Source organism: Ursus americanus, chromosome 2, assembly GCF_024610735.1.
Source record: "Ursus americanus isolate L20-20 chromosome 2, mUrsAme1.1.p, whole genome shotgun sequence".
Lineage (NCBI taxonomy): Eukaryota > Metazoa > Chordata > Mammalia > Carnivora > Ursidae > Ursus > Ursus americanus.
In genome coordinates this window covers 93632563-93654109 of record NC_142128.1, presented here as the reverse complement: position 1 = coordinate 93654109, position 21547 = coordinate 93632563, and the positions used below count along the sequence as shown (strand labels likewise).

Genomic DNA, 21547 nt, shown 5'->3' with positions numbered 1-21547 from the left:
ATCAACACTAGGACTTCTGGAATCAGATGTCGCTTCTCCTGTGGTGATAGTTTCTTGTAAATCTTATTCTTTAAAACTTTCAAAATGAGTTTTTTAAAAAGTTATAAAATAATAATTATTATTACTTAGTCATTAACCCAAGTGAAAAATCCCATAGAAGGTGATTTTCAAATAATAAATGCCGAAGAGCAAGAGGCTAGACTAGCATAGACTGGGCAGCATTCCTAGCACGTGATAAGGCATGGCTCGGAGAGGCCAATAGCCACTCTCTATTTATTCCTCAGATTTTAGAAATGCTGAGCTTAAGCAGATCATTACCGCAACCTCTTCTGACCTAATAAACGAGACAGACTGAGAATAATTGTGGTTCTCTCTCTCCTTTCTTCACCAGTTGCCTTTTATTCCCTTCTAAAGTCTTTCATTGCTCTGGGCTAAATGAAGTTTGGATTGCAACAACAATTTTTTTTTTAATGATATTGTAATACTGGCTCATTTGCCTGCTATTGGTTATGCCCAAGTAGACACATGACCTGTGGCTGTTTGGCTTGTTCTATGGGAAAATGCTTAACGAAGCTAATAAGCTGTATTAAAATAAAATAAACAAACTCACATGGCACCCAGCATCACAGCCACATGTATTATGGTTATTATTTATTATCCTGAGATACCAGTTCCACATCTCCAACTGCCTGCTGGGCATTTTCACTCATAAGGCCTTCTGTCACTTCCTGTTTAACCCATCTGAAACCAAAACCTGTACCCTTTCTTCAAAGCCACCCGCCCTTGTTGGAATTTTAAGGGACCCAATAAATCACACACTCCCCCCCCCCCAGTTAAAATTTGTTGTTGTTGCTCTTTTCAGAAGTATAGGAAACAAGCAGATAAGGCATGAACAAATGGGTGTAGATCTGTGGCCAAATGTCTTCTAATCGTTTGGCCCCCAGCGGTCATGGCCACGGCAGAGCAACCGCAGGGCCCCACCGCAGGGCAGGACTCACCAGGCCTTCTTGGAATGGGAGAGAAATGCATGTGTCCTGCGGGCGCAAGCTTGCTCAATTTCTCTTTTATAACATACTAATCAAATCAGTCAGTTCTCCTCCTCTTTTGGGGAGGAAACAATGAAGTCTGGAGAAAAGGGGCCAGAAGCCAAAAGCCCTACAAGAAGCCAGGAGATCAAGTTCCCACTAACGAGGCACTCCAAACTTTTCTATTTTTATTTAGAATACCTTCTTAATTTATATTACATCAGATTACAATTAGCATTTGGGTGTGAGGAAGAATATATAGATATTAAATGTTCTATATGGTAAGAATTTCCACCATCTAAATTGTAATCTGCCTTCTTTATGCTCTTTTTCATCATAAATAAGACCCCCACAGTTATAGCCCAAATTCATACTTTTCAGCTCCCTCCTCATGACTGTGATTAACGCTGACATGGACCTGGCGCCGTGGCCTGGCAGCCAGAGAAAGTCAGGATTGGTGGTGACTCAGCTCATTCTGCAAATGCACTTACAGTAAATGTGTTTTGCAATGCTCTTATGTTTTAAAATATTTTTTCCTAAAAACTAAAAAAAAATTATTTCAAATTTTAATTAATTAACTAATTAACTCTTTACTATGTCAAGAAAAGGAAATATCAAAAGACTGAATATCAAATCAAGGCAGGCTAAAGGAACTTGTTTCTTTGGCAATGAGTCCTGACCGTTTGAGTCAATATACAATAGCCAACCTCCAATTTAAAATTACCCCCTTGATCTTTGAGGCTGATCTTGAAAGACAAAGTCAAATATTTGAAGAAAATGACGGGCACTGAGCTATTCAGTCACTGGTGGCTGCTTCAGTCAGTCATTCACGCATTCACAGTTATTTACAGAGTATAGTCTGTGTGCTGCCTGCTCTACTTAAGTCTATGAATGGGGGGAATTTACATACAAGGAAGGAGACCGATAGCAAATAATAATTATTGAATTACAACTGTTAGTGACAATTTCTATGAGAATTTATATGAGAGTGACCTAACCATTTGGGGAATTTAAGGGTTGTTAAAGCTAACACTAGAAGATCGTAAACATAGACTGGGTGAAGGGAGAAGGGAAGATTGTTCCAGGCAGAGTGAACCGCATATACCAAGACCCTGAGGTGGGTCAAGAAGCTTTGTGTCTTCATGCAACTGATAGCAGAGCGAGGCATGCCAGAGTCAAGTCCAGGTCACTTACAGCCATATAGGCCACGTTAAGGTTGTTGGTCTTTATCCTAATGCAGCGAGGAGCCATTGATGAGGTTGGGTTTAAAAAAAGAAATATCCAGAATGCGACTATAGCTTAGAAGGAAACTCTGGGATTTGTGAGTGGTCCGCTTATCCATGGTACTGAATGCAAGTGGTCTCTTTTTAGTACTCCTTGTAGAAAACTCTTTTAGGAAAAACCCTACTTGTTGTCGTAACTGGATTTTTGTTCTTTGGAGGTATAATTGACGTATAGCATTACGTTAGTTTCAAGTGTACAACACAGTGATTTGAAATTGTAACAAAATGATCATAAGTCTAGTTAACATCTGTCACCATATATAGCTACAAAATGTTTTTTCTTGTGTTGACAGCCTTTAAGATTTACTTTCTTATCAACTTCTGAATAAGCAATTGGATATCAGTTTGTATGTTTTGTCCCCCTTCACCCATTCCCTGTGCAGGGGAATATATACTTCCATATCTTGGCTATTGTAAATAATGCTATATTGAACATGGAGGTGCATATATCTTTTTGAGTTAGTTTCTTCATTTTCTTTAGGTAGATACCAGAAGTATTTATTTTTAATTTTTTGAGCAACCTCCATACTGTTTTCCATAGCAGCTGCAACAATTTACATTCCCACCAACAATACACAAAGGTTCCCTTTTCTCCACATCCTTGCTAACACTTATTTCTTGTCTTTTTGATTAGTCATTCTAACAGGGGTGAGGTGTTACCTCCTTGTGATTTTGATTTGCGATGATTAGTGATATTAAACACTTTGTCATGTACCTATTTACCATTTTTATGCCTTCTTTGGAAAAATGTCTATTCAGATCTTCTGACCATTTTTTAATCAGATTGTTGTTTTATTTTGTTGCCATTGAGTTGTATGAGTTCTTTATATATTTTGGACATTAACCCCATACCAGATATGTGATTTATGAATATTTTCTCCCATTCATTAGGTTGCTTTTTCATTTTGTTGATGGTTTCCTTTGCTGTGTAGAAGCTTTTTAGTTTGATGTAGTTTTACTGCCTTTGCTTTTGGTGTCAAATCCAAAAAATCCTTCCTAAAACCAGTGTCAAATAGCTGGCTATGACCTATGTTTTCTTCTAGGACTTTTAGAGTTTTAGGTCTTACCTTCAAGTGTTAATCCATTTTGAGTAATTTTTGTGTATGGTGTAAGATAGTGGTTCAGTTTCATTCTTTTGCATGCAGCTGTCCAGTTTTACTGACACCATTTATTGAAGAAACTATCCTTCCCCTGCATTGTATATTCTTAGCTCTTTTGCCATAAATTAACTGACCATGTATGTGTGGGTTTATTTCTGGCTCTCTATTCTGTTCCATTTGTTGATCTCCATTTGTTTATATGCCAATGCCAAACTGTTTTGATTACTATAGCTTTTTGATATAGTTTGGAATGAGGGAGCATGATGCCTCTAGCCTTGTTCTTCTTTCTTCAGATTGTTTTGACTATTCGGGGTCAGATTTTTAAAAATTTTGTTACATTCAGTTTCCTAATATATTTTTTTTAAGTTTTGTATTTGTATTCATAAGTGAGATTGGCTTGTAGAAACATATCCCAAAATTTGGTCTTTAAAATACTGGCCCTGTGATAAGTTCAAAGAAAAAAAGATTCTAGGGTCAAGTAAGTTTGGAGAGTCATGCATACATAGCAGGTTCATTGCTTGGAGATTTACAATGTGTACTAGCCTATTGATATTTCTGAGATGTCCTGTGTAGAAGAATCTTCCTTTTAAAATTTGGAAAGAAAGACCTATAAAACTCTCTGAGATCAGAACTATTTTGAAGAAAAGTTTTAATTTTTTTTCTAATTTATCCTGTGGATATTGGTCAGGGAAGATTTTATGATTCTGATTTCCTATTTTTTTAGCAATTTTATCCAACATTGATACCTATAAATTTACTATCATAAAAGTATATTCAACATCTCTTAAAAAATTAATCTTCTCCCTGTTAATCATATATATCCTCTCTGATTTTGATTATTTTTCTTATATTTACTAGATATTACAGAGCTGTGTTTCATGGATTCATCAAAGAATGGATTCTTAAATTTATAAATGATAGTTCAATTTTCTATATTTACTTAACTTTATTATATTCTATATTCTGCTCTGATTAGTTTTATAATTTTCCAACATCTTAAATTCAATGCTGGCAATGTATTTTTTGCTTATTTTTAAAAAAATAATAAGACATACATGGCTGTGATTTTGCCTCTGAATAAAATTTTGGCTGCATGTTCTGGGTTTCAATCTGGTGTGTAATGTTATTTTTTCTGTTTACTAAATAGTGTGTAATTATAGTTTTGTGTTGCTATTTGATACAAGTTTTGGGGAAAGTTTTACTTTATTTTAAGTGGTTTTGTAGTTCTTTCTGTTTAACTTTTATCATAATTTCTAGTTTTAGTGTATTGCCTTTTTATCTTCACTACATGAAATGAGGAATATGCTCTCTAAGATGTAAAAATAATTCATAGTCCTAGCTTATGAAACTTGTATTATTGAATTCACAGGTTTAGTTCTTAATTTATGATAATGTACCATCTTGGTATCATTGATTCATTGTCAATAGTCTTTGAAGAGTTTTGGATGCTGAGAAAAGGCTGAAAGGTAGTCAGTCAGCCAACAAATGTTATTGAGTACCTACTATATGATGGAAATACCAGAAATACATTGATGAACATTTCAAGTTCCATTATTGAACTTACATTGCAGTTGGAGGAACATAAACAAGGGAAACTGAGGGCTGGAAAGATAAACCAGGGATGGCAAGGAGTTTGAATTTTTTCCTACTTAGAGTAGGCAGTCATTGGAAGATTTTAAACAGGGTGGGATGTAATGTATAATCATGGTGGCTTCTGTGTAGAGAGTGGAGCAAGAAAGGTGCCAAGGAGATGTCGTCCAAATGAGATAAGATATTGGCTTGGACGTAGGAGTCTATAGTTCAGTGCAAACATCTGGAGTTACCTGCATTTAAATGGTATTTAGGATTCCCAGACAGGAAATGTCACCTTGCCAACAGCACAGATAGAGGGAAGTGGACCATTGAAGGAGTTTAGGGCACTCCAGAATTTGAAGATCTAACAAAGGAAGAGGAGACATCAAAAGAGATTAAGAAGTTGTAGTCAGTGATGTAGAAGTGTGGAAGTCAAGAGAATGTGGTATCACAGAAGTCTTGAGAAGAAAATGATTGAAGACAGAGGGAATGGTCAATATGTCAAATGCTGCAGTGAAGCCAAGTAATGTGTAGATAAGGAATTGAGCATTTGCTGTGCAAAGATGTAGATCACATGACCTTATAAGACCTGTGTCTACAGAGTAACAGGATCACAAATCTCACTGGGGTGAACTAAGGAAAGAATGGAGAGAATGGAGAAAATAATTCAAGATAACTCAAAAAGTTTTGCTGTAGAAGCAAATAGAAATGGGGCAGTTCTTAGAGGATTGGAAAGGTCAAAAAAAAGTGTATGTGTGTGTTTTAAGATAGTTGCTTTTAAGGGATGTACTATACCATATGAATGATCTGACAGTAGAAAGGAGGAAATTGTTGAAGTAAAAAAAAAGGGCATGATTGTAGGAAGTTCATGAAGACATTCGAAGAGAGGGGACTCATTGTATCAGTTGAGGGTTTGGCCTTTCCTTGTACAAGGTGAAGGCAGAGTCTATAGTTGCAAATGCAGGTAGTCTGGTGTATTTGGAAGAAAGAAGATAGATCATTCTCATTGGGTTGTATGTGTTTTTCCTGTGAAATATGAAGCAAGATTATCAGCCAAGTGTTAGTGCCAAAGTGTGTATTATAGATTTCAGGGAAGAAAACGTATAAAGTAATCAAATGGATAACTAAATGGAAATTTTGATTGATGAGTTTATCCTCAATACCCTGCTATATAAATTTGTAATTAATTGTAAAATTGATGGTTATACATTTAGAAAGGAAATCAGTGGTCAATAGGAACTTGCTTTGAATCTTGAAAAACAAGTTCAGCCAAACTGACTTCAATTTTTTAATAGAATTGAGTAGATATAATATACTTAGACCTTGATATAGTCTTCTGTAATATACATGAGGGAAAATAGAGAGACATGACTTGATAGTACATGTATGATACATTTATGATTAAATCGTAGGTCTCACTGTTGAATACCAGTGGGTACAAGTTAACAGAACATGTAACTGTGGTATGGGATCTTTTGAGGTCTGTTTAGTTCTATAGTATATCTTTGATAATGACATGGGAATATTATGTTATTATAAATAATACAGATAATGCAAAGCAGGAAGAATTGTGACTATGATATCTGCCAGAATCAGAATTCAGAACATCTGAGCAAATTGGGAAATGGGCCAGACTAGCTAGATCAAATGTAATAATGCTAAATATAAATTTTACTTGGTTGCAAAATAATACAGAAGAGGTCTGGTTTGATAGGAGATCAAGTGCAAAGGACCTAAAGGCAGTGAGAATAATGAATAATAGTAATTTTTGTATTTTGTATATTTTACTTGCATATTTACCTGATGAAGGGCAGTGTGCTAAGCAAGCTTTACACATATATGACCTTGTTTTATTATCATTGTAAGCCTGAGATAGATATTGGTATTATCTTCATTTTATAGATGAGTAAACTGAAATTCAGAGAGGTGGCTTTACTGAAAGTCCTGTAAGATAATAAGTGGCCCAGTCTGGATTTCAACAGGTGTTTTTCATGGTCTTTACTATTTTCTACTACTTGTTACTTGCTTACATTAGTAAAAGCTTACTGTCAAAAAAGTAGGCAAAAATTCCACCAAATGTCTTCCTTGCATCTAGATAATCCTGCCTCCGGGGATTTGTGATCAGTTGCTGGCATGTCATTTTCACAAACTCCTTTTAAAATAGAGAAAATCGGTAGAAGAAGGAAGGGAAGAATGAAGGGGGGGTAAACAGAAGGGGGAATGAACCATGAGAGACTGTGGACTCTGGGAAACAAACTGAGGGCTTCAGAGGGGAGGGGGTGGGGGAATGGGATAGACTGGTGATGGGTAGTAAGGAGGGCATGTATTGCATGGTGCGCTGGGTGTTATACACAACTAATGAATCATGGAACTTTACATCAAAAACTAAGGATATACTGTATGGTGACTAACATAATAGAAAATTATTATAAAAAAAGAAAAATAATTAGAAAAATCCTGAAAAAATAAAATAAAATAAAATAAAATAAAATAAAATAAAAAAGAGCAAATCCACAGAAGGGTAAAAAAGGATGTTATCTAGAATTGTCTTCATATGAGAAACATTTGAAAAAAATGGCTTGGAGACTTAGAAGACTTGAGGGATAGATAATGTCTGACCCCAGATGTTTAAATTACTGTCATAAGTAAACAAGTTAGACTTCACATTTTTAATCTAAAGATATTCTTATGACATGTGAATGAAAGTTACACATCTCATCAAAACACAGCCTCATCATGTGGTCATGTTCTCTGCAGTGTAGCACTTAAAAACCTTTTACCTCTGGGATAAAATTTCTCATGCTCATTTTTAATGTTGAGGTAACTTATTTTTCAAACTATAAAACACGCAGTTCAGCTTGATTTCATAGTGAAATCATTCAGAAGCTCATATCTGCATGATTGCCGTTGAAATAGACTAAACAAAAAAATTCAGTCAGTACAAATTGCTGTGGGTTATCTATACAGCTACAGCGTGTGGTGAGAACCTGGAAGCTACATCCACAGAATTTATGAGACTTCCAGTAAATCAGCTCAGTTCAGTGTTTTAGACCTGTATCCAACTCTTCTTGGATGTCTAGACACAGCCTAAGATGAGGCTTCAAAAATGGGTAAAAATGAAGCAGCCAAAGCCACCAGAAGCCTTTGACCCTCTTCTAATGTTTCAACCAGATAATTATTTTCCCTCTCAAGAATTTGGCTATCCTTTGAGGGGAAAAAAAAAAAATCAAGATTTTCCATGTGAAGAGCCCCTGAAAGAAAATACTCTGGAGAAAGGTCAGTGAGAATGGGCCAAAGCCGAATTCTTCAGATCTGCTTGGAGAATGTGGAAAGTCTGTACCCTCGCTACTTTTCGTGTTTTCCAGCTGGCCAAGAGCTCCCGTGGCATTTGTCCAGCTTTGCCTTCCCCATACCTTTTACATCTTAAAGGGACTCACAATGTGCGCTAAAATGCCTCAAATGGAAACTGAAGTGGTAGCTGCAAGCTGTGGTAGAGGTAATTAGATAATTAAGAACTGATGGGTTTTGATTTCTATCAAGGTAATCTATTACCCTTTCTGCTCTGTAGCAAAGATACGACCTTTCAAATTTGACGACAGTAAACTTTCCTACTTAGGGAATATATTTCTTTAAATATGTCCCACTTTTAATAAACAGTACTTACTCTGCTTGTTGTGGTTTGTCTCTTCAAACTTTTTTATCTTAGATTTTCTGTGGAAAGTTAAGGATTCTCTCAAAAATAAAAAAGTTGGTTTTAAAAATAAACACAGTCCAAGTTCATTCTATAGTTCTTTCATTCGTTCATTCATTCATTTGCTCCACTCATTTGACAACTATTTGTCTTGTGGAGGCCGTATCCCGAGGACTGTGGTAGACCCACACCGTGCCATTCATTTGCTATGTGATATTGGGAGTCACTTGATCTCTCTAAATCTCAGTTTCCTCAACTGTAAAACAGCTCTGCTACCAACTTCGCAGGGTCGCTAATGAAGATTAAATGAGATGATTTCTCTTTTAAGATGGTGAAAAATTAGAAGCTTCTCTTTTGCTCTACTCCATCCATTGCTATATCCAAAAGATCGTATACGACGGAGATGGAAAGTCTTAAAAGCACGAGAAAGTAGCAATCTTAATCGACTATTTGCAAAACTCATGGAGGGACCTGGATTGAAATTTTATGAGTGACCACTGCTAAAGAAAAAGAAAAGAAAAATGATTAAGAAAAATGTAGCTAAACAGGAAGACAACAAGAAGAAACTCCTATACATCCTCCCTGAATCAATGCAAGAAATGTAGATACTTGTGCCAACCAGAAATCCAGATAGCCAGCTGTACTTTGAAGCCAATTCAAAAAATGAATCCAAGTAAGAATTTACGTTTGGGGAAATCCAGATAGAAAATGCCTGACGGTAAATATTTATTCAAGTTAAACATACAGAGTTCCATTTAAATAATTGCTTAAATGTAACAAAATTGCGTACTAAACTAAAAAGGACTCTTAAAAAGAAAATTATTGTGGAAACAATAATTCAGAAATAATATTCTAGGTCAGTATTTCTAGATAGATTAGCAAATGTGTGAGATAAAGTGGCAAAAAGTAAACGCTTTTAAATTCCTTAAGAAGTCCGTAATTATTGTTTTATTTGTGAATTTCGTATATACAAAAATGAATTCAGGGATGATTTGGAAAACTTGAAGGTAACTGTTTAAAAAAAAGATAGTCATTTACCTGTAGAACTGAAAACCACTAAAAAATATAGAAGTCAAAAGACAGTTCATTTATCAACATATGCAAGGAAACAGGAGCATTCAAAAAAAAAAAAAAACAAAGCTTATGTCAAAATGACAAAACTATAACCAAGCCTATACAGCTATGGCAAGAAATAAACATGATTCAGACTTTCCTAATCATGGGCAGTGCTTTTCAGATTGGGATAAAAAATAAAACCCAACTATATTGTTGGCATTTACAACGAATATATCTTTTTAAAAAGTAAGACAAATGGATAAAAGTAAAAGAAGAGACAAAGCTATGTCAGGTTAATGTAAATAAAAAGTGAGAAATCATTCCAATAATATGCAAAAAAGTCTTAATGAAATCAGAACAAAAAATGTCACTTCTGTAAACATGTTAAAAAGCTCACCTCTTTGACAAAAATATTAAAGCTTTAATGGAAAATCACTTTTAAATTATAAAATTTGCAAAGGTGTTTTAAAGATGATAGACAATATTTTTATGGGTGTGATAATATTCATTATTCAGTAAATATTTATTGAATACCTCCTAGCACTAGTCACTTTGTAAGACCTAAGAACATAGTGTAATCAAAACAACACAGTCAAATATGTCTTTCCATTTATGAAGATCTTGTTTCAAGTTATTCAATAAGATTTTATCATTTTCTCAATTAAAAAATTATCCTATGTATTTTGGAGGCTTTCTCCTAATATGTATGGAATATTTTCCTATATCTAAGTTATTAGAAGTATAATCTAGTAGTGTCTTGTAAAAATCACTTGGATTTTGAGTTAATTTTGGTAATTTGTATTTTTTAGGGTATTATTAATTTCCTCTAGGTTCTTAGTTTTGTCATAGGATTGCTTATAATGTTTGATTTTAATTTTTTTCCATCTTCTCTATATTTGTGGCTATGTACCCTATCCTTTCTCATTTGTGATCGTGCATACTTTTGTTTTCTCCCTTAATTAGTATTATATTATCTATTTCTAAGGGGAAAAATATTTGTGGATGTCTTTATCCCTTATGTTATTTTTATATTTTCTATTTTATTTATTTTGGTTTTAATTTATGTTAATTCCCTCTTTTGGCTTGTTTTGTTTTTTTTTTTAATCAAAGTTTATAATCCCTGTAGATGAATATTGACTTTTTTTTCTCCTTTCTATAAATAATGAACATATTTAAGGTCATAAATTTTCCTATAGTCTTTGCTGTGGTCCATTGGTTGGATATAATGTGTTTATATTTTTTATTCTTTTCTAAATAATATATAATTTTTATTTTGGTTTCTTCTGTAACACAAGGATTATCTAAAAATATATTTAAAGGGGGCGCCTGGGTGGCACAGCAATTGGGCATCTGCCTTCAGCTCAGGGCGTGATCCTGGAGTTGTGGGATCGAGCCCCACATCAGGCTCCTCTGCTATGAGCCTGCTTCTTCCTCTCCCACTCCTCCTGCTTATGTTCCCTCTCTTGCTGGCTGTCTCTATCTCTGTCGAATAAATAAATAAAATCTTAAAAAAAAATAAAATAAAAAATAAAAAAATAAAAATATATTTAAGGGTTTTTTGGTCTCCTTTTTTAGAATTTTTTTTCTTTTTCTTTCTTTCTTTTGATTTATGATTAAAGAATGTGATCTATATAATCTCTTTTTTAAAGTTTCTTAAGGCTGGTATTGTGTATGTGTGTAGGTCCAACTATAAGACTGGTTTTTGTAAATGTTTTGCAGATAATGAAGTCTTTATATTCTGTTTGCTTACTTACTTACTTTTATCCACTATATTTGTCCCATTTGAAAAGAGTCATATTAAATTTTTTCTATATTTTTATTTTAACTAATTTCATACATATATTTATTACAAGGTCTTGCAATTTTAGTAGCATTTGCTTTCTTTCCTTCCCTACTATGTAATTTGGTACAAACAGTTTTGTGAGTATTTTCCAATCTTCACAAATTGTACTTTATACTATTCTATAATATTTCTCTTTCTTCTATTTAGAGCTTTTAAACTATTTATCTCGTTCAGTACTTTTAAATTCTATCTCATCTATTATTAATAGTGCCATTCTTGAATTTATGTTCTTTGTTTTGTGCCTGTCTGATTTCTCTTTCTCTGTTCCTTTATTTTTGCAAATAACATGTAACTTTTTTAAAACCAAAATTAACTGACTGGCTGAGAGAATTCAGTCCACTATCATTAATTTCATAATCAATATACATAAATTTATTCCTGCCATCTTATTATTCTTTTGAATTTTTTATATTTTTTTTACTTGATCAAAAGGCTATTAATTTCTCCTTTTTCTTCTTTTTTTTTGAGAGTTCTATTGTACATTTAATTTCATTAACATTTTCATTTATCACCAGTACGTAGCCCTATTATTCCATGAGGCAAATTATCAAATATTTCTCTCCCAAACTCTTTCTTCTTCTGCTTCTCCCCATGCCCACTTTTCCTACTGAGACCTCTAGGATCCCTTTGCTGCCCCACTGTCTGCCCCTGCACCCATCAGAGAAGACCTGGGGAGCATTTTTATTTCCTCCTATCCTACCCCAACTTTTAGACTATTTGAATAGTGTGTCTCTTTTACTGTAAGAGTCTTTCTTTAGCGCTTATATTCCATATTCTTAGATGGGCTGTCATAATTTATTTTGATTTAGCTCTGTGGATGTTCCAAGTTCTGTTGCTCGCCACTGTTTTTTTCCTCTTTATCTTTCCTCACCTTGGACGTGCCCTTCAGTTTCATTTGGTCTGCTGTAATCTCATCCCTGCTTAGGCGCTCCCTCAGGTGGAGGGTGTGGTGATATCCCAGCTGGATATGGGTCTTTGCAGTCCTCTTAAGAGTCCATTCATGTTACTTCATTGCCATCTACATTTTGAATGTTCAGTCCAGTGCCAGTCTAATTCTTTCTCCTTCCTAAGCAACTTGCTATGTCTTTTCAGAAGACTTTTAAATGTTTTCTTTATTTCAGAGCTCAAGAATTGTATAAATGTATATCTACATGGTATCTTTTCTCATCAAGTACACATGAAACAGCACTTGAAATGTAGACTCAGATCTTTTTAAAAACCAGGATAAGATTCTTTTTTAAAAAGTAGTTTCTTTTTTGTAATTATTTTGCTTCCCTCACACTTCCTTTACTTTTTCTGGAACTCCTATTATTTACAGGTTAGATGTTCTTTCCTCCACACTTTCATAACTTCTCTTTGTATTTTTTAAAATTCTCCCACTAGATCTTGAAAACTACTAATCCTAGGCTCAACATTCATCATCCTTTACTACTAAATGTTTTGACTTAAAAAATCTTATTTTTTAGTTTCAGGAAGTTTTTCTTAATGTTGTACTTGTACCTCTTCAAATACTTAACTATTCTGCTTCCCCCAACATTCTTTATTGATACACTGTTCTGATTGCTGTCTTCATTCTTGCTTTCTCTGGCTGGGAGACCTCCTCATCAGATGTCCTCTTAGTGTCCTTTGTTCGTTGTGGCACAGGTCCAGCTGCTGGATACCTTAAGTGGACTGGTCCTGTGAGGGCGGGAAGGCACAAGACATCTCAGTCATCCCAGGCCCAAAATAGACAAGTTGCCATTTACGTATTGAGGCACCAGGAGGGAGACTTTCTTTTGCATTAAGGTAGAGAAAACTCAGCCTCCCCATACTTCCTTAGGGCCGGAAGATCAGGCACACCCAGGAGTCCTGTGACCACTGAGGGACAGCCTTACCAAAGGCCTGCTGCATGCTGGTCCTTGCCTTAGAGTTTTCCTGCTGTGGTCCCAAAGCTCTGTTCAGCCCAGGGCAAGAAAGTACCACAGCAGGATCTAGCTCACACCCTCTACCCGAGTACCAGTCCCAAAGTCGGCTTGACTCAAGAAAAGAAGATGTGTTTGACCTGAGTTAGAAGTGGAGAGGAAGCAGAGCACAATTAAGTCATCATCTTCCTAGAATCCCCTGGGGGATATAATGATAAGCATAAAAATGATACATTTCCTGTCCTAATGTTGTTTATGAGCTAGTTGAGAAGATAGACAATATCTAAGCAAGCAAGCAAGTAAATAAATAAATAAATAAGAAATTAAAAAAACAAACACACACATATTTCTGAATTCACAACTGTAATTAGTGCTATGAAGGAAAGGTAAATAGAAATATGATCTGAGATTCCAAGAAAGAGTAGGCATTAATTGCGCAATGATTCCAAGAAAGAGTAGGCATTAATTGTGAAATGAGGGCAGAAGAAAAGAGCTACAGGCAGAGAGCAGTATATTCAGAGACCTTGGGAGCAGGCATGGCACATTTCAGGAAGCAAAAGAGGCCAGCATGGCCGGAGGAAGGAAAAAAAAAAAAAAAAAAGGCAAGGGAAAGCAGAGTGTGAAAAGAAGCTGGAGAGGAAGAGGCCAGATGACACGGGGTTTTATAGGCCATGAGAGACAGTGTAGTCTTTCCCTAAAAGCAGGTGGTGTATGTTTGACTCCACGGGTAAAACTATCTGATTCCCATTTCAGGAAAACATGAGGATTCCGTGGGGAGAGCGTAATTAGAGGAGCCATGTGATGCCGGGAGACCCGTGAGGAGGCCACAGCGATGTTTGAGGGAGGGTGATAGTGTGACCAGGAAGTGCACTTTTAGGGGGTCATATGAAAGAGGGCATGAGGGGGTGGAAGGGAGGGAATGGCAAGCTGAAATCGCTGATTCAGTTCATATCAGGGTGCCTCTGAGATAGTCAAGTGGGGAAGTCAGTAGCCACTGTGCATCTGGGCCAGTCCTGGGCAAGAGATACGAACTTGTGAGCCATCTGAGTGTAGGTATAAACTAAGGCTGTTAGGCACGAATGAGAATACCCTGGAAGAGAATAAGAAGAGAAAAAGGCTGTAATTTCTGGGATTCTGCTAGTATCCGTCAAAATTGGATTATCTCTTCTGGAAGGGTGATTGGTAATGCCTATCGGCGTCTTAAAAAATGACTAACTTTGATCCTGTAACTCTATTTATAGGCATCTATCCTCAGAAAGTAAGAGGAGTAAATGTGAAAGGCTTATGGATAAAAATATTCACTTAAGCAGTACTTCTGATTGTAAAAAGAAGGAAATTACCTAATTAATATTTGAAAGAGGTTAAGTAAATTATCAGACATTTATTTTAATGAATATCATGCCACTCTAATTTGATGTTTATAAAGATGTAATGGCATAAGTAAATGACCATAATATCATAGTAAGTAAAAAAGGACTCAAAATTGACAGAGAGAGATGGGGGTTGGGGAGACCTCAGCTGTGCGAAAGATTGATAGAACAAGAGTGTAAAGAAATAAGTTTATCTGTAAACCATGGAAAAGGGATGATTGGCACTATTTTTATACTTTTATCTAGTTTCCAAATCTTTCTAAATGGGCATGTATTACATCTTATGTATTATTTTATTGTTAGGAAAAGAAATAAAGTTACAGTATTGTCTGAGTTGTCAGTATGCACTTTGTAGGCATTTAATTATTTTTTCTTTTCTCAATATCAATGAGCGTTCCTGTTTTGAATCTAGGATAGTATTTTAAGTTTATAAGATAATTTCCTTACCTTTTAAAGTTTTATGAACCATTTAGACTTAGAAAATGGTTTCAGAAAATTGATTAATTATTAGGCAACAGCAGATCCATTCCCCTGGCACCACTCTGACTTGGCACCCAGTGTATCATCTTGAGAGCATTTCTGTTTCCTTCCCTTCTTATTGCTTAGCAGTACAAGTGGCTCTGAATTCTTTAATGTGAAGTTTTTAAAAGATTATATAATAAATATAGGAATTTGCTAATTATTTTAAATGCGATGAATTGGTTTTATTTTCCTCCAGTGACTTTCAGAGAATTATCCATTTGGACTGTCATTTGTATCATCATTGTCTACAGTGATATAAAATCATTTTGAATTTGGTTTCAGACTAAAAGCACAATTTTTTTTTTTAATTCCAGGAATGTATACAAAGACTATCGTTTCCTTGAGCTGGCCTGTGACTCACAGGAGGATGTAGACAGCTGGAAGGCATCTCTACTAAGAGCTGGAGTTTATCCTGATAAATCTTTAGTAAGTTGGATATATCTCTTATTTTACAATTATTAACCATGCTTAAGAAGACATAATTCTACATACTATATGATGGAGAAACTAGTTCTCTTTTGACTTAATTAGTATGGAACAGTTCTAAGTAATACTTTGCTCATATTTCTTTTTCTCCATTAGTTTTTAGAAGTTTATCAGTTTGTTTGTTAGAGAAAATGCCCGACTCTGCCATAAAACATAATATACATAATCTCAGACCAAGATAGAATCTCTTTGTTGTAATTTAAAATTTTATTTTCCTTTATGTGCTATTTCACAGTTGTCCTAGTATTCATACAGCTGTTTAGAACATTCTTCATATAGTCATAGTATATATCACGTCATAACACTATTTCGTACCCTTAAAATGTACTTATTTTTATAAAAATCTACCTCCTTTCATTATGTCTGTAGTACCTGAATCCAAAATTATATCTGTATTCAAACTCTGGTTAATGTCATTTGGAGTGTGAAAGAAGAAAAACATTTATATTGCCATTCCTACTTATCTTTATAAATATACTTCAAGTATTTGAAGTCACTTCTCTCATTCAAGTTAATAAACAGAACTTCTATTTGTGTTCTTTGGGAAATGTCTGGATTTAAATTTCAGAAGTCCCACCCAACATATGTACACATACCGTTAGACAGATGCTGCAGACGAGTGGCTCCTGCTGCTTACTTCCTGTTCCCCTTGAGATGTTCCATCCAGGTGTCTCCTCAGAATGCAGTGCTGAGCCCGAGCCTTGGGGACTTGGTACAGCTTGACCCTTGTGGTGCTTACTTGTCTCTAGATCAGTTTATAGGACTGATCATGCATAAGCCAGGTCATTTCTAGGCCCCCAGTAGGAAGAGTCTTCTCAAGAGAAAGTCTGAAATGTGGGTGCAGGGGAGCAATTGGAGCATCTCTGGAGGAACTTTAGATTTGAGTACATCCCTGAGGTTGCACTAGAATTTAACAGAGTTCCAGAGGTAAAGGATTGGGGATTTGTGCCAAATGTTCTTCTCATTGTTGTTATTTTAGCTCACACATAGACCTCTTAACTCCATCCTAACCTACCCTTGCCTAGCCAGCACCTAAAACAAACCCCTCACAACATACCCTGTGCCCTCCACATGAAATGAAACAAAACCCTTTCCTGGTGATATCCAAGCACAGAGGTATCTGTATGATTTCCATAATTGTCCAAATCTTGTCATTTGTGTACATATATATTTACATAGCTATATGCCACTCCAAAAATTGCACGTGAGAAGTCATTTAAAAATAGGAAAACCACTTCTACTTTTCTTATTAATTCTAATCATTTCTTATTACTCTTCCCTCTCCGTTGATGGTAGTGTGTTTAATTTCACAAAAATCCTATATTAAAAATGTACATATACTTAATTTTTTTTCATTCAGTCCACAAAAGCCTGTTGAGCACACACTGTTTGCCAGGCACCGTTCTAAGCACTAGTGCTACAGAGGTGAGCAATAAGGTCCCATCCCCAAGGAGCAGACATTAAACAAGTGAACGAATAACTGTTCAGTTATATAGTGGGATTTCAAGAGAGTGATACTGTCTATAAAAAATAAAGAAAAAGGGACAGACAGAGAGGGGCAGGTAAGCTTTATTTTAGTAAAGGTGATGAAGGAAGGTCCCTTTGAAGAGTTGCCATTTGAGTAGGCTCCTGAAGGAATGGAGGGAGTAAATGAAATGAAGGGAAGACTATTTGTGGAAAGGACTAGCAAGTGCAAAGCCAGCTCATTGTCTCAGAAGAGCAACAAAAAGTCGTGTCTGGAACAACAATGAGGGAGGACAAGAGTGGCTGATAGTTTCCAAGAAGGTGGTCAGGTTAGATTATATTGGTCTTGAAGGATGTGGTAAGCATTTGAGTTTTGAGTGAGATGGGAAGCCATTAGAGGGTTCAAGCCGGTTAGTGACATGATAGGATGGACATTTTCTAGAAGATTATATGGCAGGGTGTTACAGGAAGCTGTAGAGCATGTGTGTTCAATCAGAGGTTTTAGTGTCAAACGCCCAAGACTGAAATTCCAGAAGTTCACATGTAAGCTGTGGGATGTCTAACCTTTTTATATTTCAAAATTCCTATTTATAAAAGGGAAATAACAGGAATCCCCTATAGCTTGGTTGATGGGATTAAGTGAGAGAATGCAGGGAAGGCACTGAACAGGGGAGGCACAAGTAGGTACTCTGTTTATAAGAATGATGATGATGGTGATGATGATGATAATTATTTTCATCACGGACTGCTTTCTTTAACAAGTAGTGAGAGCTAAGACAGTGTGGATATTATAATGTAGCCCAATGAGATCGTAAATACTTTATGCTATTTTCTATTTCCAAATAATGCTTGGTTGTATAAAATGTTAATGTGTGGATGTATGTCTTCCTGCCATGCAGCTGTAATGTTTGTGAAGATTTTTTTTCAGTTGTGCTTTTGTCTAACTTATTTTAAATGCACTAGACGGAGTTTGCTATTTAAAGAAATTATGTAATGCATCTCTTGTGAGAGAAAACTGTCTTGGAAAAGCAAAATTACCTATCTCTGGTGAATTGTTTTTATAAATTTGGATTTTCACGTATCCATAGCTCTGCACGAAGGAGACGGTCGATGAAATATTTGCTATTTTTGATTGGAATAGTCAATTTTAAGCAAATCTAGCGTTGTCGTACACAATCTGTTTGATTCTTTTCCCATCACTTTTGTTTATAAATACACTTTTGGTACAGTTGCTTGGAGGGTCGAGACAAAGGTGTTTTTTACTATATGCCAAAGACATGACAGGAAATTAAACTTGGCAGTATGCCAGGAACGTTGCTTTTCTCAGTTTTCATCATAAACAATATTTGCATTTCTTATGCACCGTGTAGTTCTGGAGGTTATATTACACGATTGCTTGACTTTCAGATGTTTAAATGGCAGCTAACTACTGAAAGCAATCTAAGTAGAATGCTTGTGTAAACATTCATTTTGTGAGCATGCTTAGATTTGGGGGGAGTGGATACTTTTAGGTGCAGTTATTCCTAATTTAGAAAGATTTGATGAAAAAGTCAGATTAACCTAATAACAGATGTCTCTCTGTAAGTCAATTTTTAGGACTTCTGGTGTGTCATTTGGGTTTTGTATCAATAAACCATTGAGTTGACAGCAAATCAATCACTATTCTAAAAATGAAACATTTTTCATCATACGTGGACATAAGTCTAGACTCAAGAAGTTCTGCTTTCTACACAAAACACCTCTATTTTGACTGGAAAAAAGTCTACAAAAATCATTTTTTAAAATTGTGTAATTTTGGCTTCATTTCGGTAAATAGCCATTACACACATTATGGTTTTGGACGAACGTTTTTTTCAACTAAGATTGCCCACTTTTTTATGACACGCTTTTCACGCTTTTCCCCATCATATTTTTTCTGTCGTGTCCACATGATGGGATATTTTATGTCACTCGTATCATAGTGTTTGTTCTGCTACCTGGTTTCTTCTATCTCTTAGGTTGTTTCTCTTAGAGTTTTTTACAGATTTTTTTTTCTTTCTTTCTCTCCCACACTCTTTTCTCCCTCCCTTCCCTTCATCCATCACTGTTACGGTGGACTCTAGAAATTCAAATATAAAAAGATGCAATTCTTACTTCGTAAGAGTTTCAAGTGTAGTGGAAGTGAGGGGTGCAAATAATTACAATGTGGTAGGAACTACAGTGGACATCTGTATAAAATGCAACAGCCTAACTGCATTTCTATGCGGATTTTCAAATTACTGCTTGTCCCTTAACCTTTTTGGATCCAAAGCAAAATGTAGACTTCATATTTGAGCACTGTCATGTGTGGCCCTGAAATGGAAATGAGGAGTGCTGGGTCCAGTTTCCCACGACACTGCCGTACTTCATGGACTTGCACGTAACCTCTCTGAGCCGCAGATTTAGCCTTCTACCAGTCACCTCATCTTTCAGAACAGCCACAGTACTTTAAAGATATATTTAAATCTGAATTTGGATTTAGCAGAATTTTTATTGCTCTAACTTCTATTTCCTTTGGCCATTAAATTAAAATTATGACTGCTATAAAATTTTATATTGTTGAATAATTGAATTGTTATACAATTTTGAAGTAAAGATGTTTCTAATGGAATTAGTTAATAGCATTTTGGGGTTTTTTTAGTGATGAAAATGAGATTAAAAAATGTGAGTACCAGACTTATAGGCTACAATTAAAGAACTTTTAAAAGATAATTTTACAGGAAAAAACATATATACATGCATCAGTAAGTGTGAATATAAATAAATGTAAATTTCATTAAATATCTAAAGAACGTGATATAAAAAATGACGGACTTTCCTGGAACAGTTTTGCCAGCTAACAGTATGACTTAAATTGTATATAAACACTAAAGAATTCCAAATTCTTTGGAACATTTTGTGTGCAGTGAAATGAGGTAGACTTTAAGTCAGATCTACTCACATTTGAATCCTGACCCTTCTATTTATTGGCCATGTGGCTCAGGCAACTTACTTAACTCTTCAATTGTTTGTTCTTTTTTAAACTCAAAATAATGCTACCTTTCCCTGTGTGATTTTATAGGATTAAGTGAGGACGATTGCACATCACCTCCAGCGTAGTGCTACAGCCGGGTGGATGTGTTCAATGCCATGTAGCCTTTATTACTATTGAAAATCATTCATGGTCCATGAAGCCCTAATTCCCAGTTTAGTAGTTATTTTTGTCTTTGCAGACAGTCAGTGGGACTTGGGCATGTGAGGGAGAATTTCCTTAACTGTTGGCTGAGGAAGCAGAATTCTTTAGGGGGTGTCTTGGGGTTGTGCCGCCCTGTGCCCAGGCTGGTTTGGAAGACTCCGTCTATCTGTCAGGAGTGAGCCCAACGGGCTGTCTGTGAGGAAAAGTGAGGATTCACAAGCCTGCCCTCCGATGCTGGCCTGCTGGCTATTGGAAAGGAGCAGCTTGTAGCGTAGTGGGGGCCCTGGAATTAAATTATTAAATTTATAATATTATAAATTATAAATTTATAATATTAAAGTATTATACACCTGAGAATTTCTGAAGAGATTTCCATTGGCTATACAGATAGACGGTCCTCCCCTCTAGGGTATGGGTTAAGTGATGAAAGATGGCAGTAGAATGTGAAACACCCTGGAACTTCATTATACTTCTGAATTCAAGACCTTCCCAGTCATAGTGAATGCTTTTAGGACTGCTTTGGAAGTTGAACCCACTCTATCAATGAAGTCTTTGGGGACTTCAGAAACTCCTTGTGGATAGACTCTAAAACTGAATGTTTCCTGTGGCAAATAGCAACTGGGGGGAGGGTCTCTGTATCGTTCGAGGGGGAGAAGGGGAACGCCCACAGCCCTCCATAAATATGTTTTAATATGGGATGAGCACTCACATGCATTTGTTTACTCAGCCATCGGTTAGTACAAGCCTGACAGAGCCCATGCTTAGCCCGGCCACACATCGCTTTCTTCTTAGCTTATTCAGCAGCACTTCCCACACCACGTCAAGCAGCCACATGACCAATGCTGAAGACTTTCGTTTTTCTTCAGTGGAGGTACTTGCCGTGATCTAAACATAAATTGCTGCCACACAGAGTAGTGGAGGGAATTATAAAACATTTACAGTTGGCCATTCATGAGTGTTATGCCTCTCTCAGAATAGACGATGGGGAGATGATTGAAGGAAGCAAGAAATGGCAAAGCCACACCGCGTCCTCCACATGGA

General features: G+C 35.8%; 1 protein-coding gene across 6 annotated transcripts in view; it reads left to right on the top strand.

Annotated features, from left to right (window-relative positions):
- DNM3 (dynamin 3) overlaps window positions 1-21547 on the top strand; it is a 524707-nt gene that overhangs the window by 402972 nt on the left and 100188 nt on the right. For all 6 annotated transcript variants that reach the window (XM_087858849.1, XM_045814085.2, XM_045814069.2 and 3 more), the window contains one exon: window positions 15678-15789. In XM_087858849.1, coding sequence (XP_087714975.1) covers window positions 15678-15789 — 112 coding nt within the window. The remainder of the gene's footprint in view (window positions 1-15677; window positions 15790-21547) is intronic.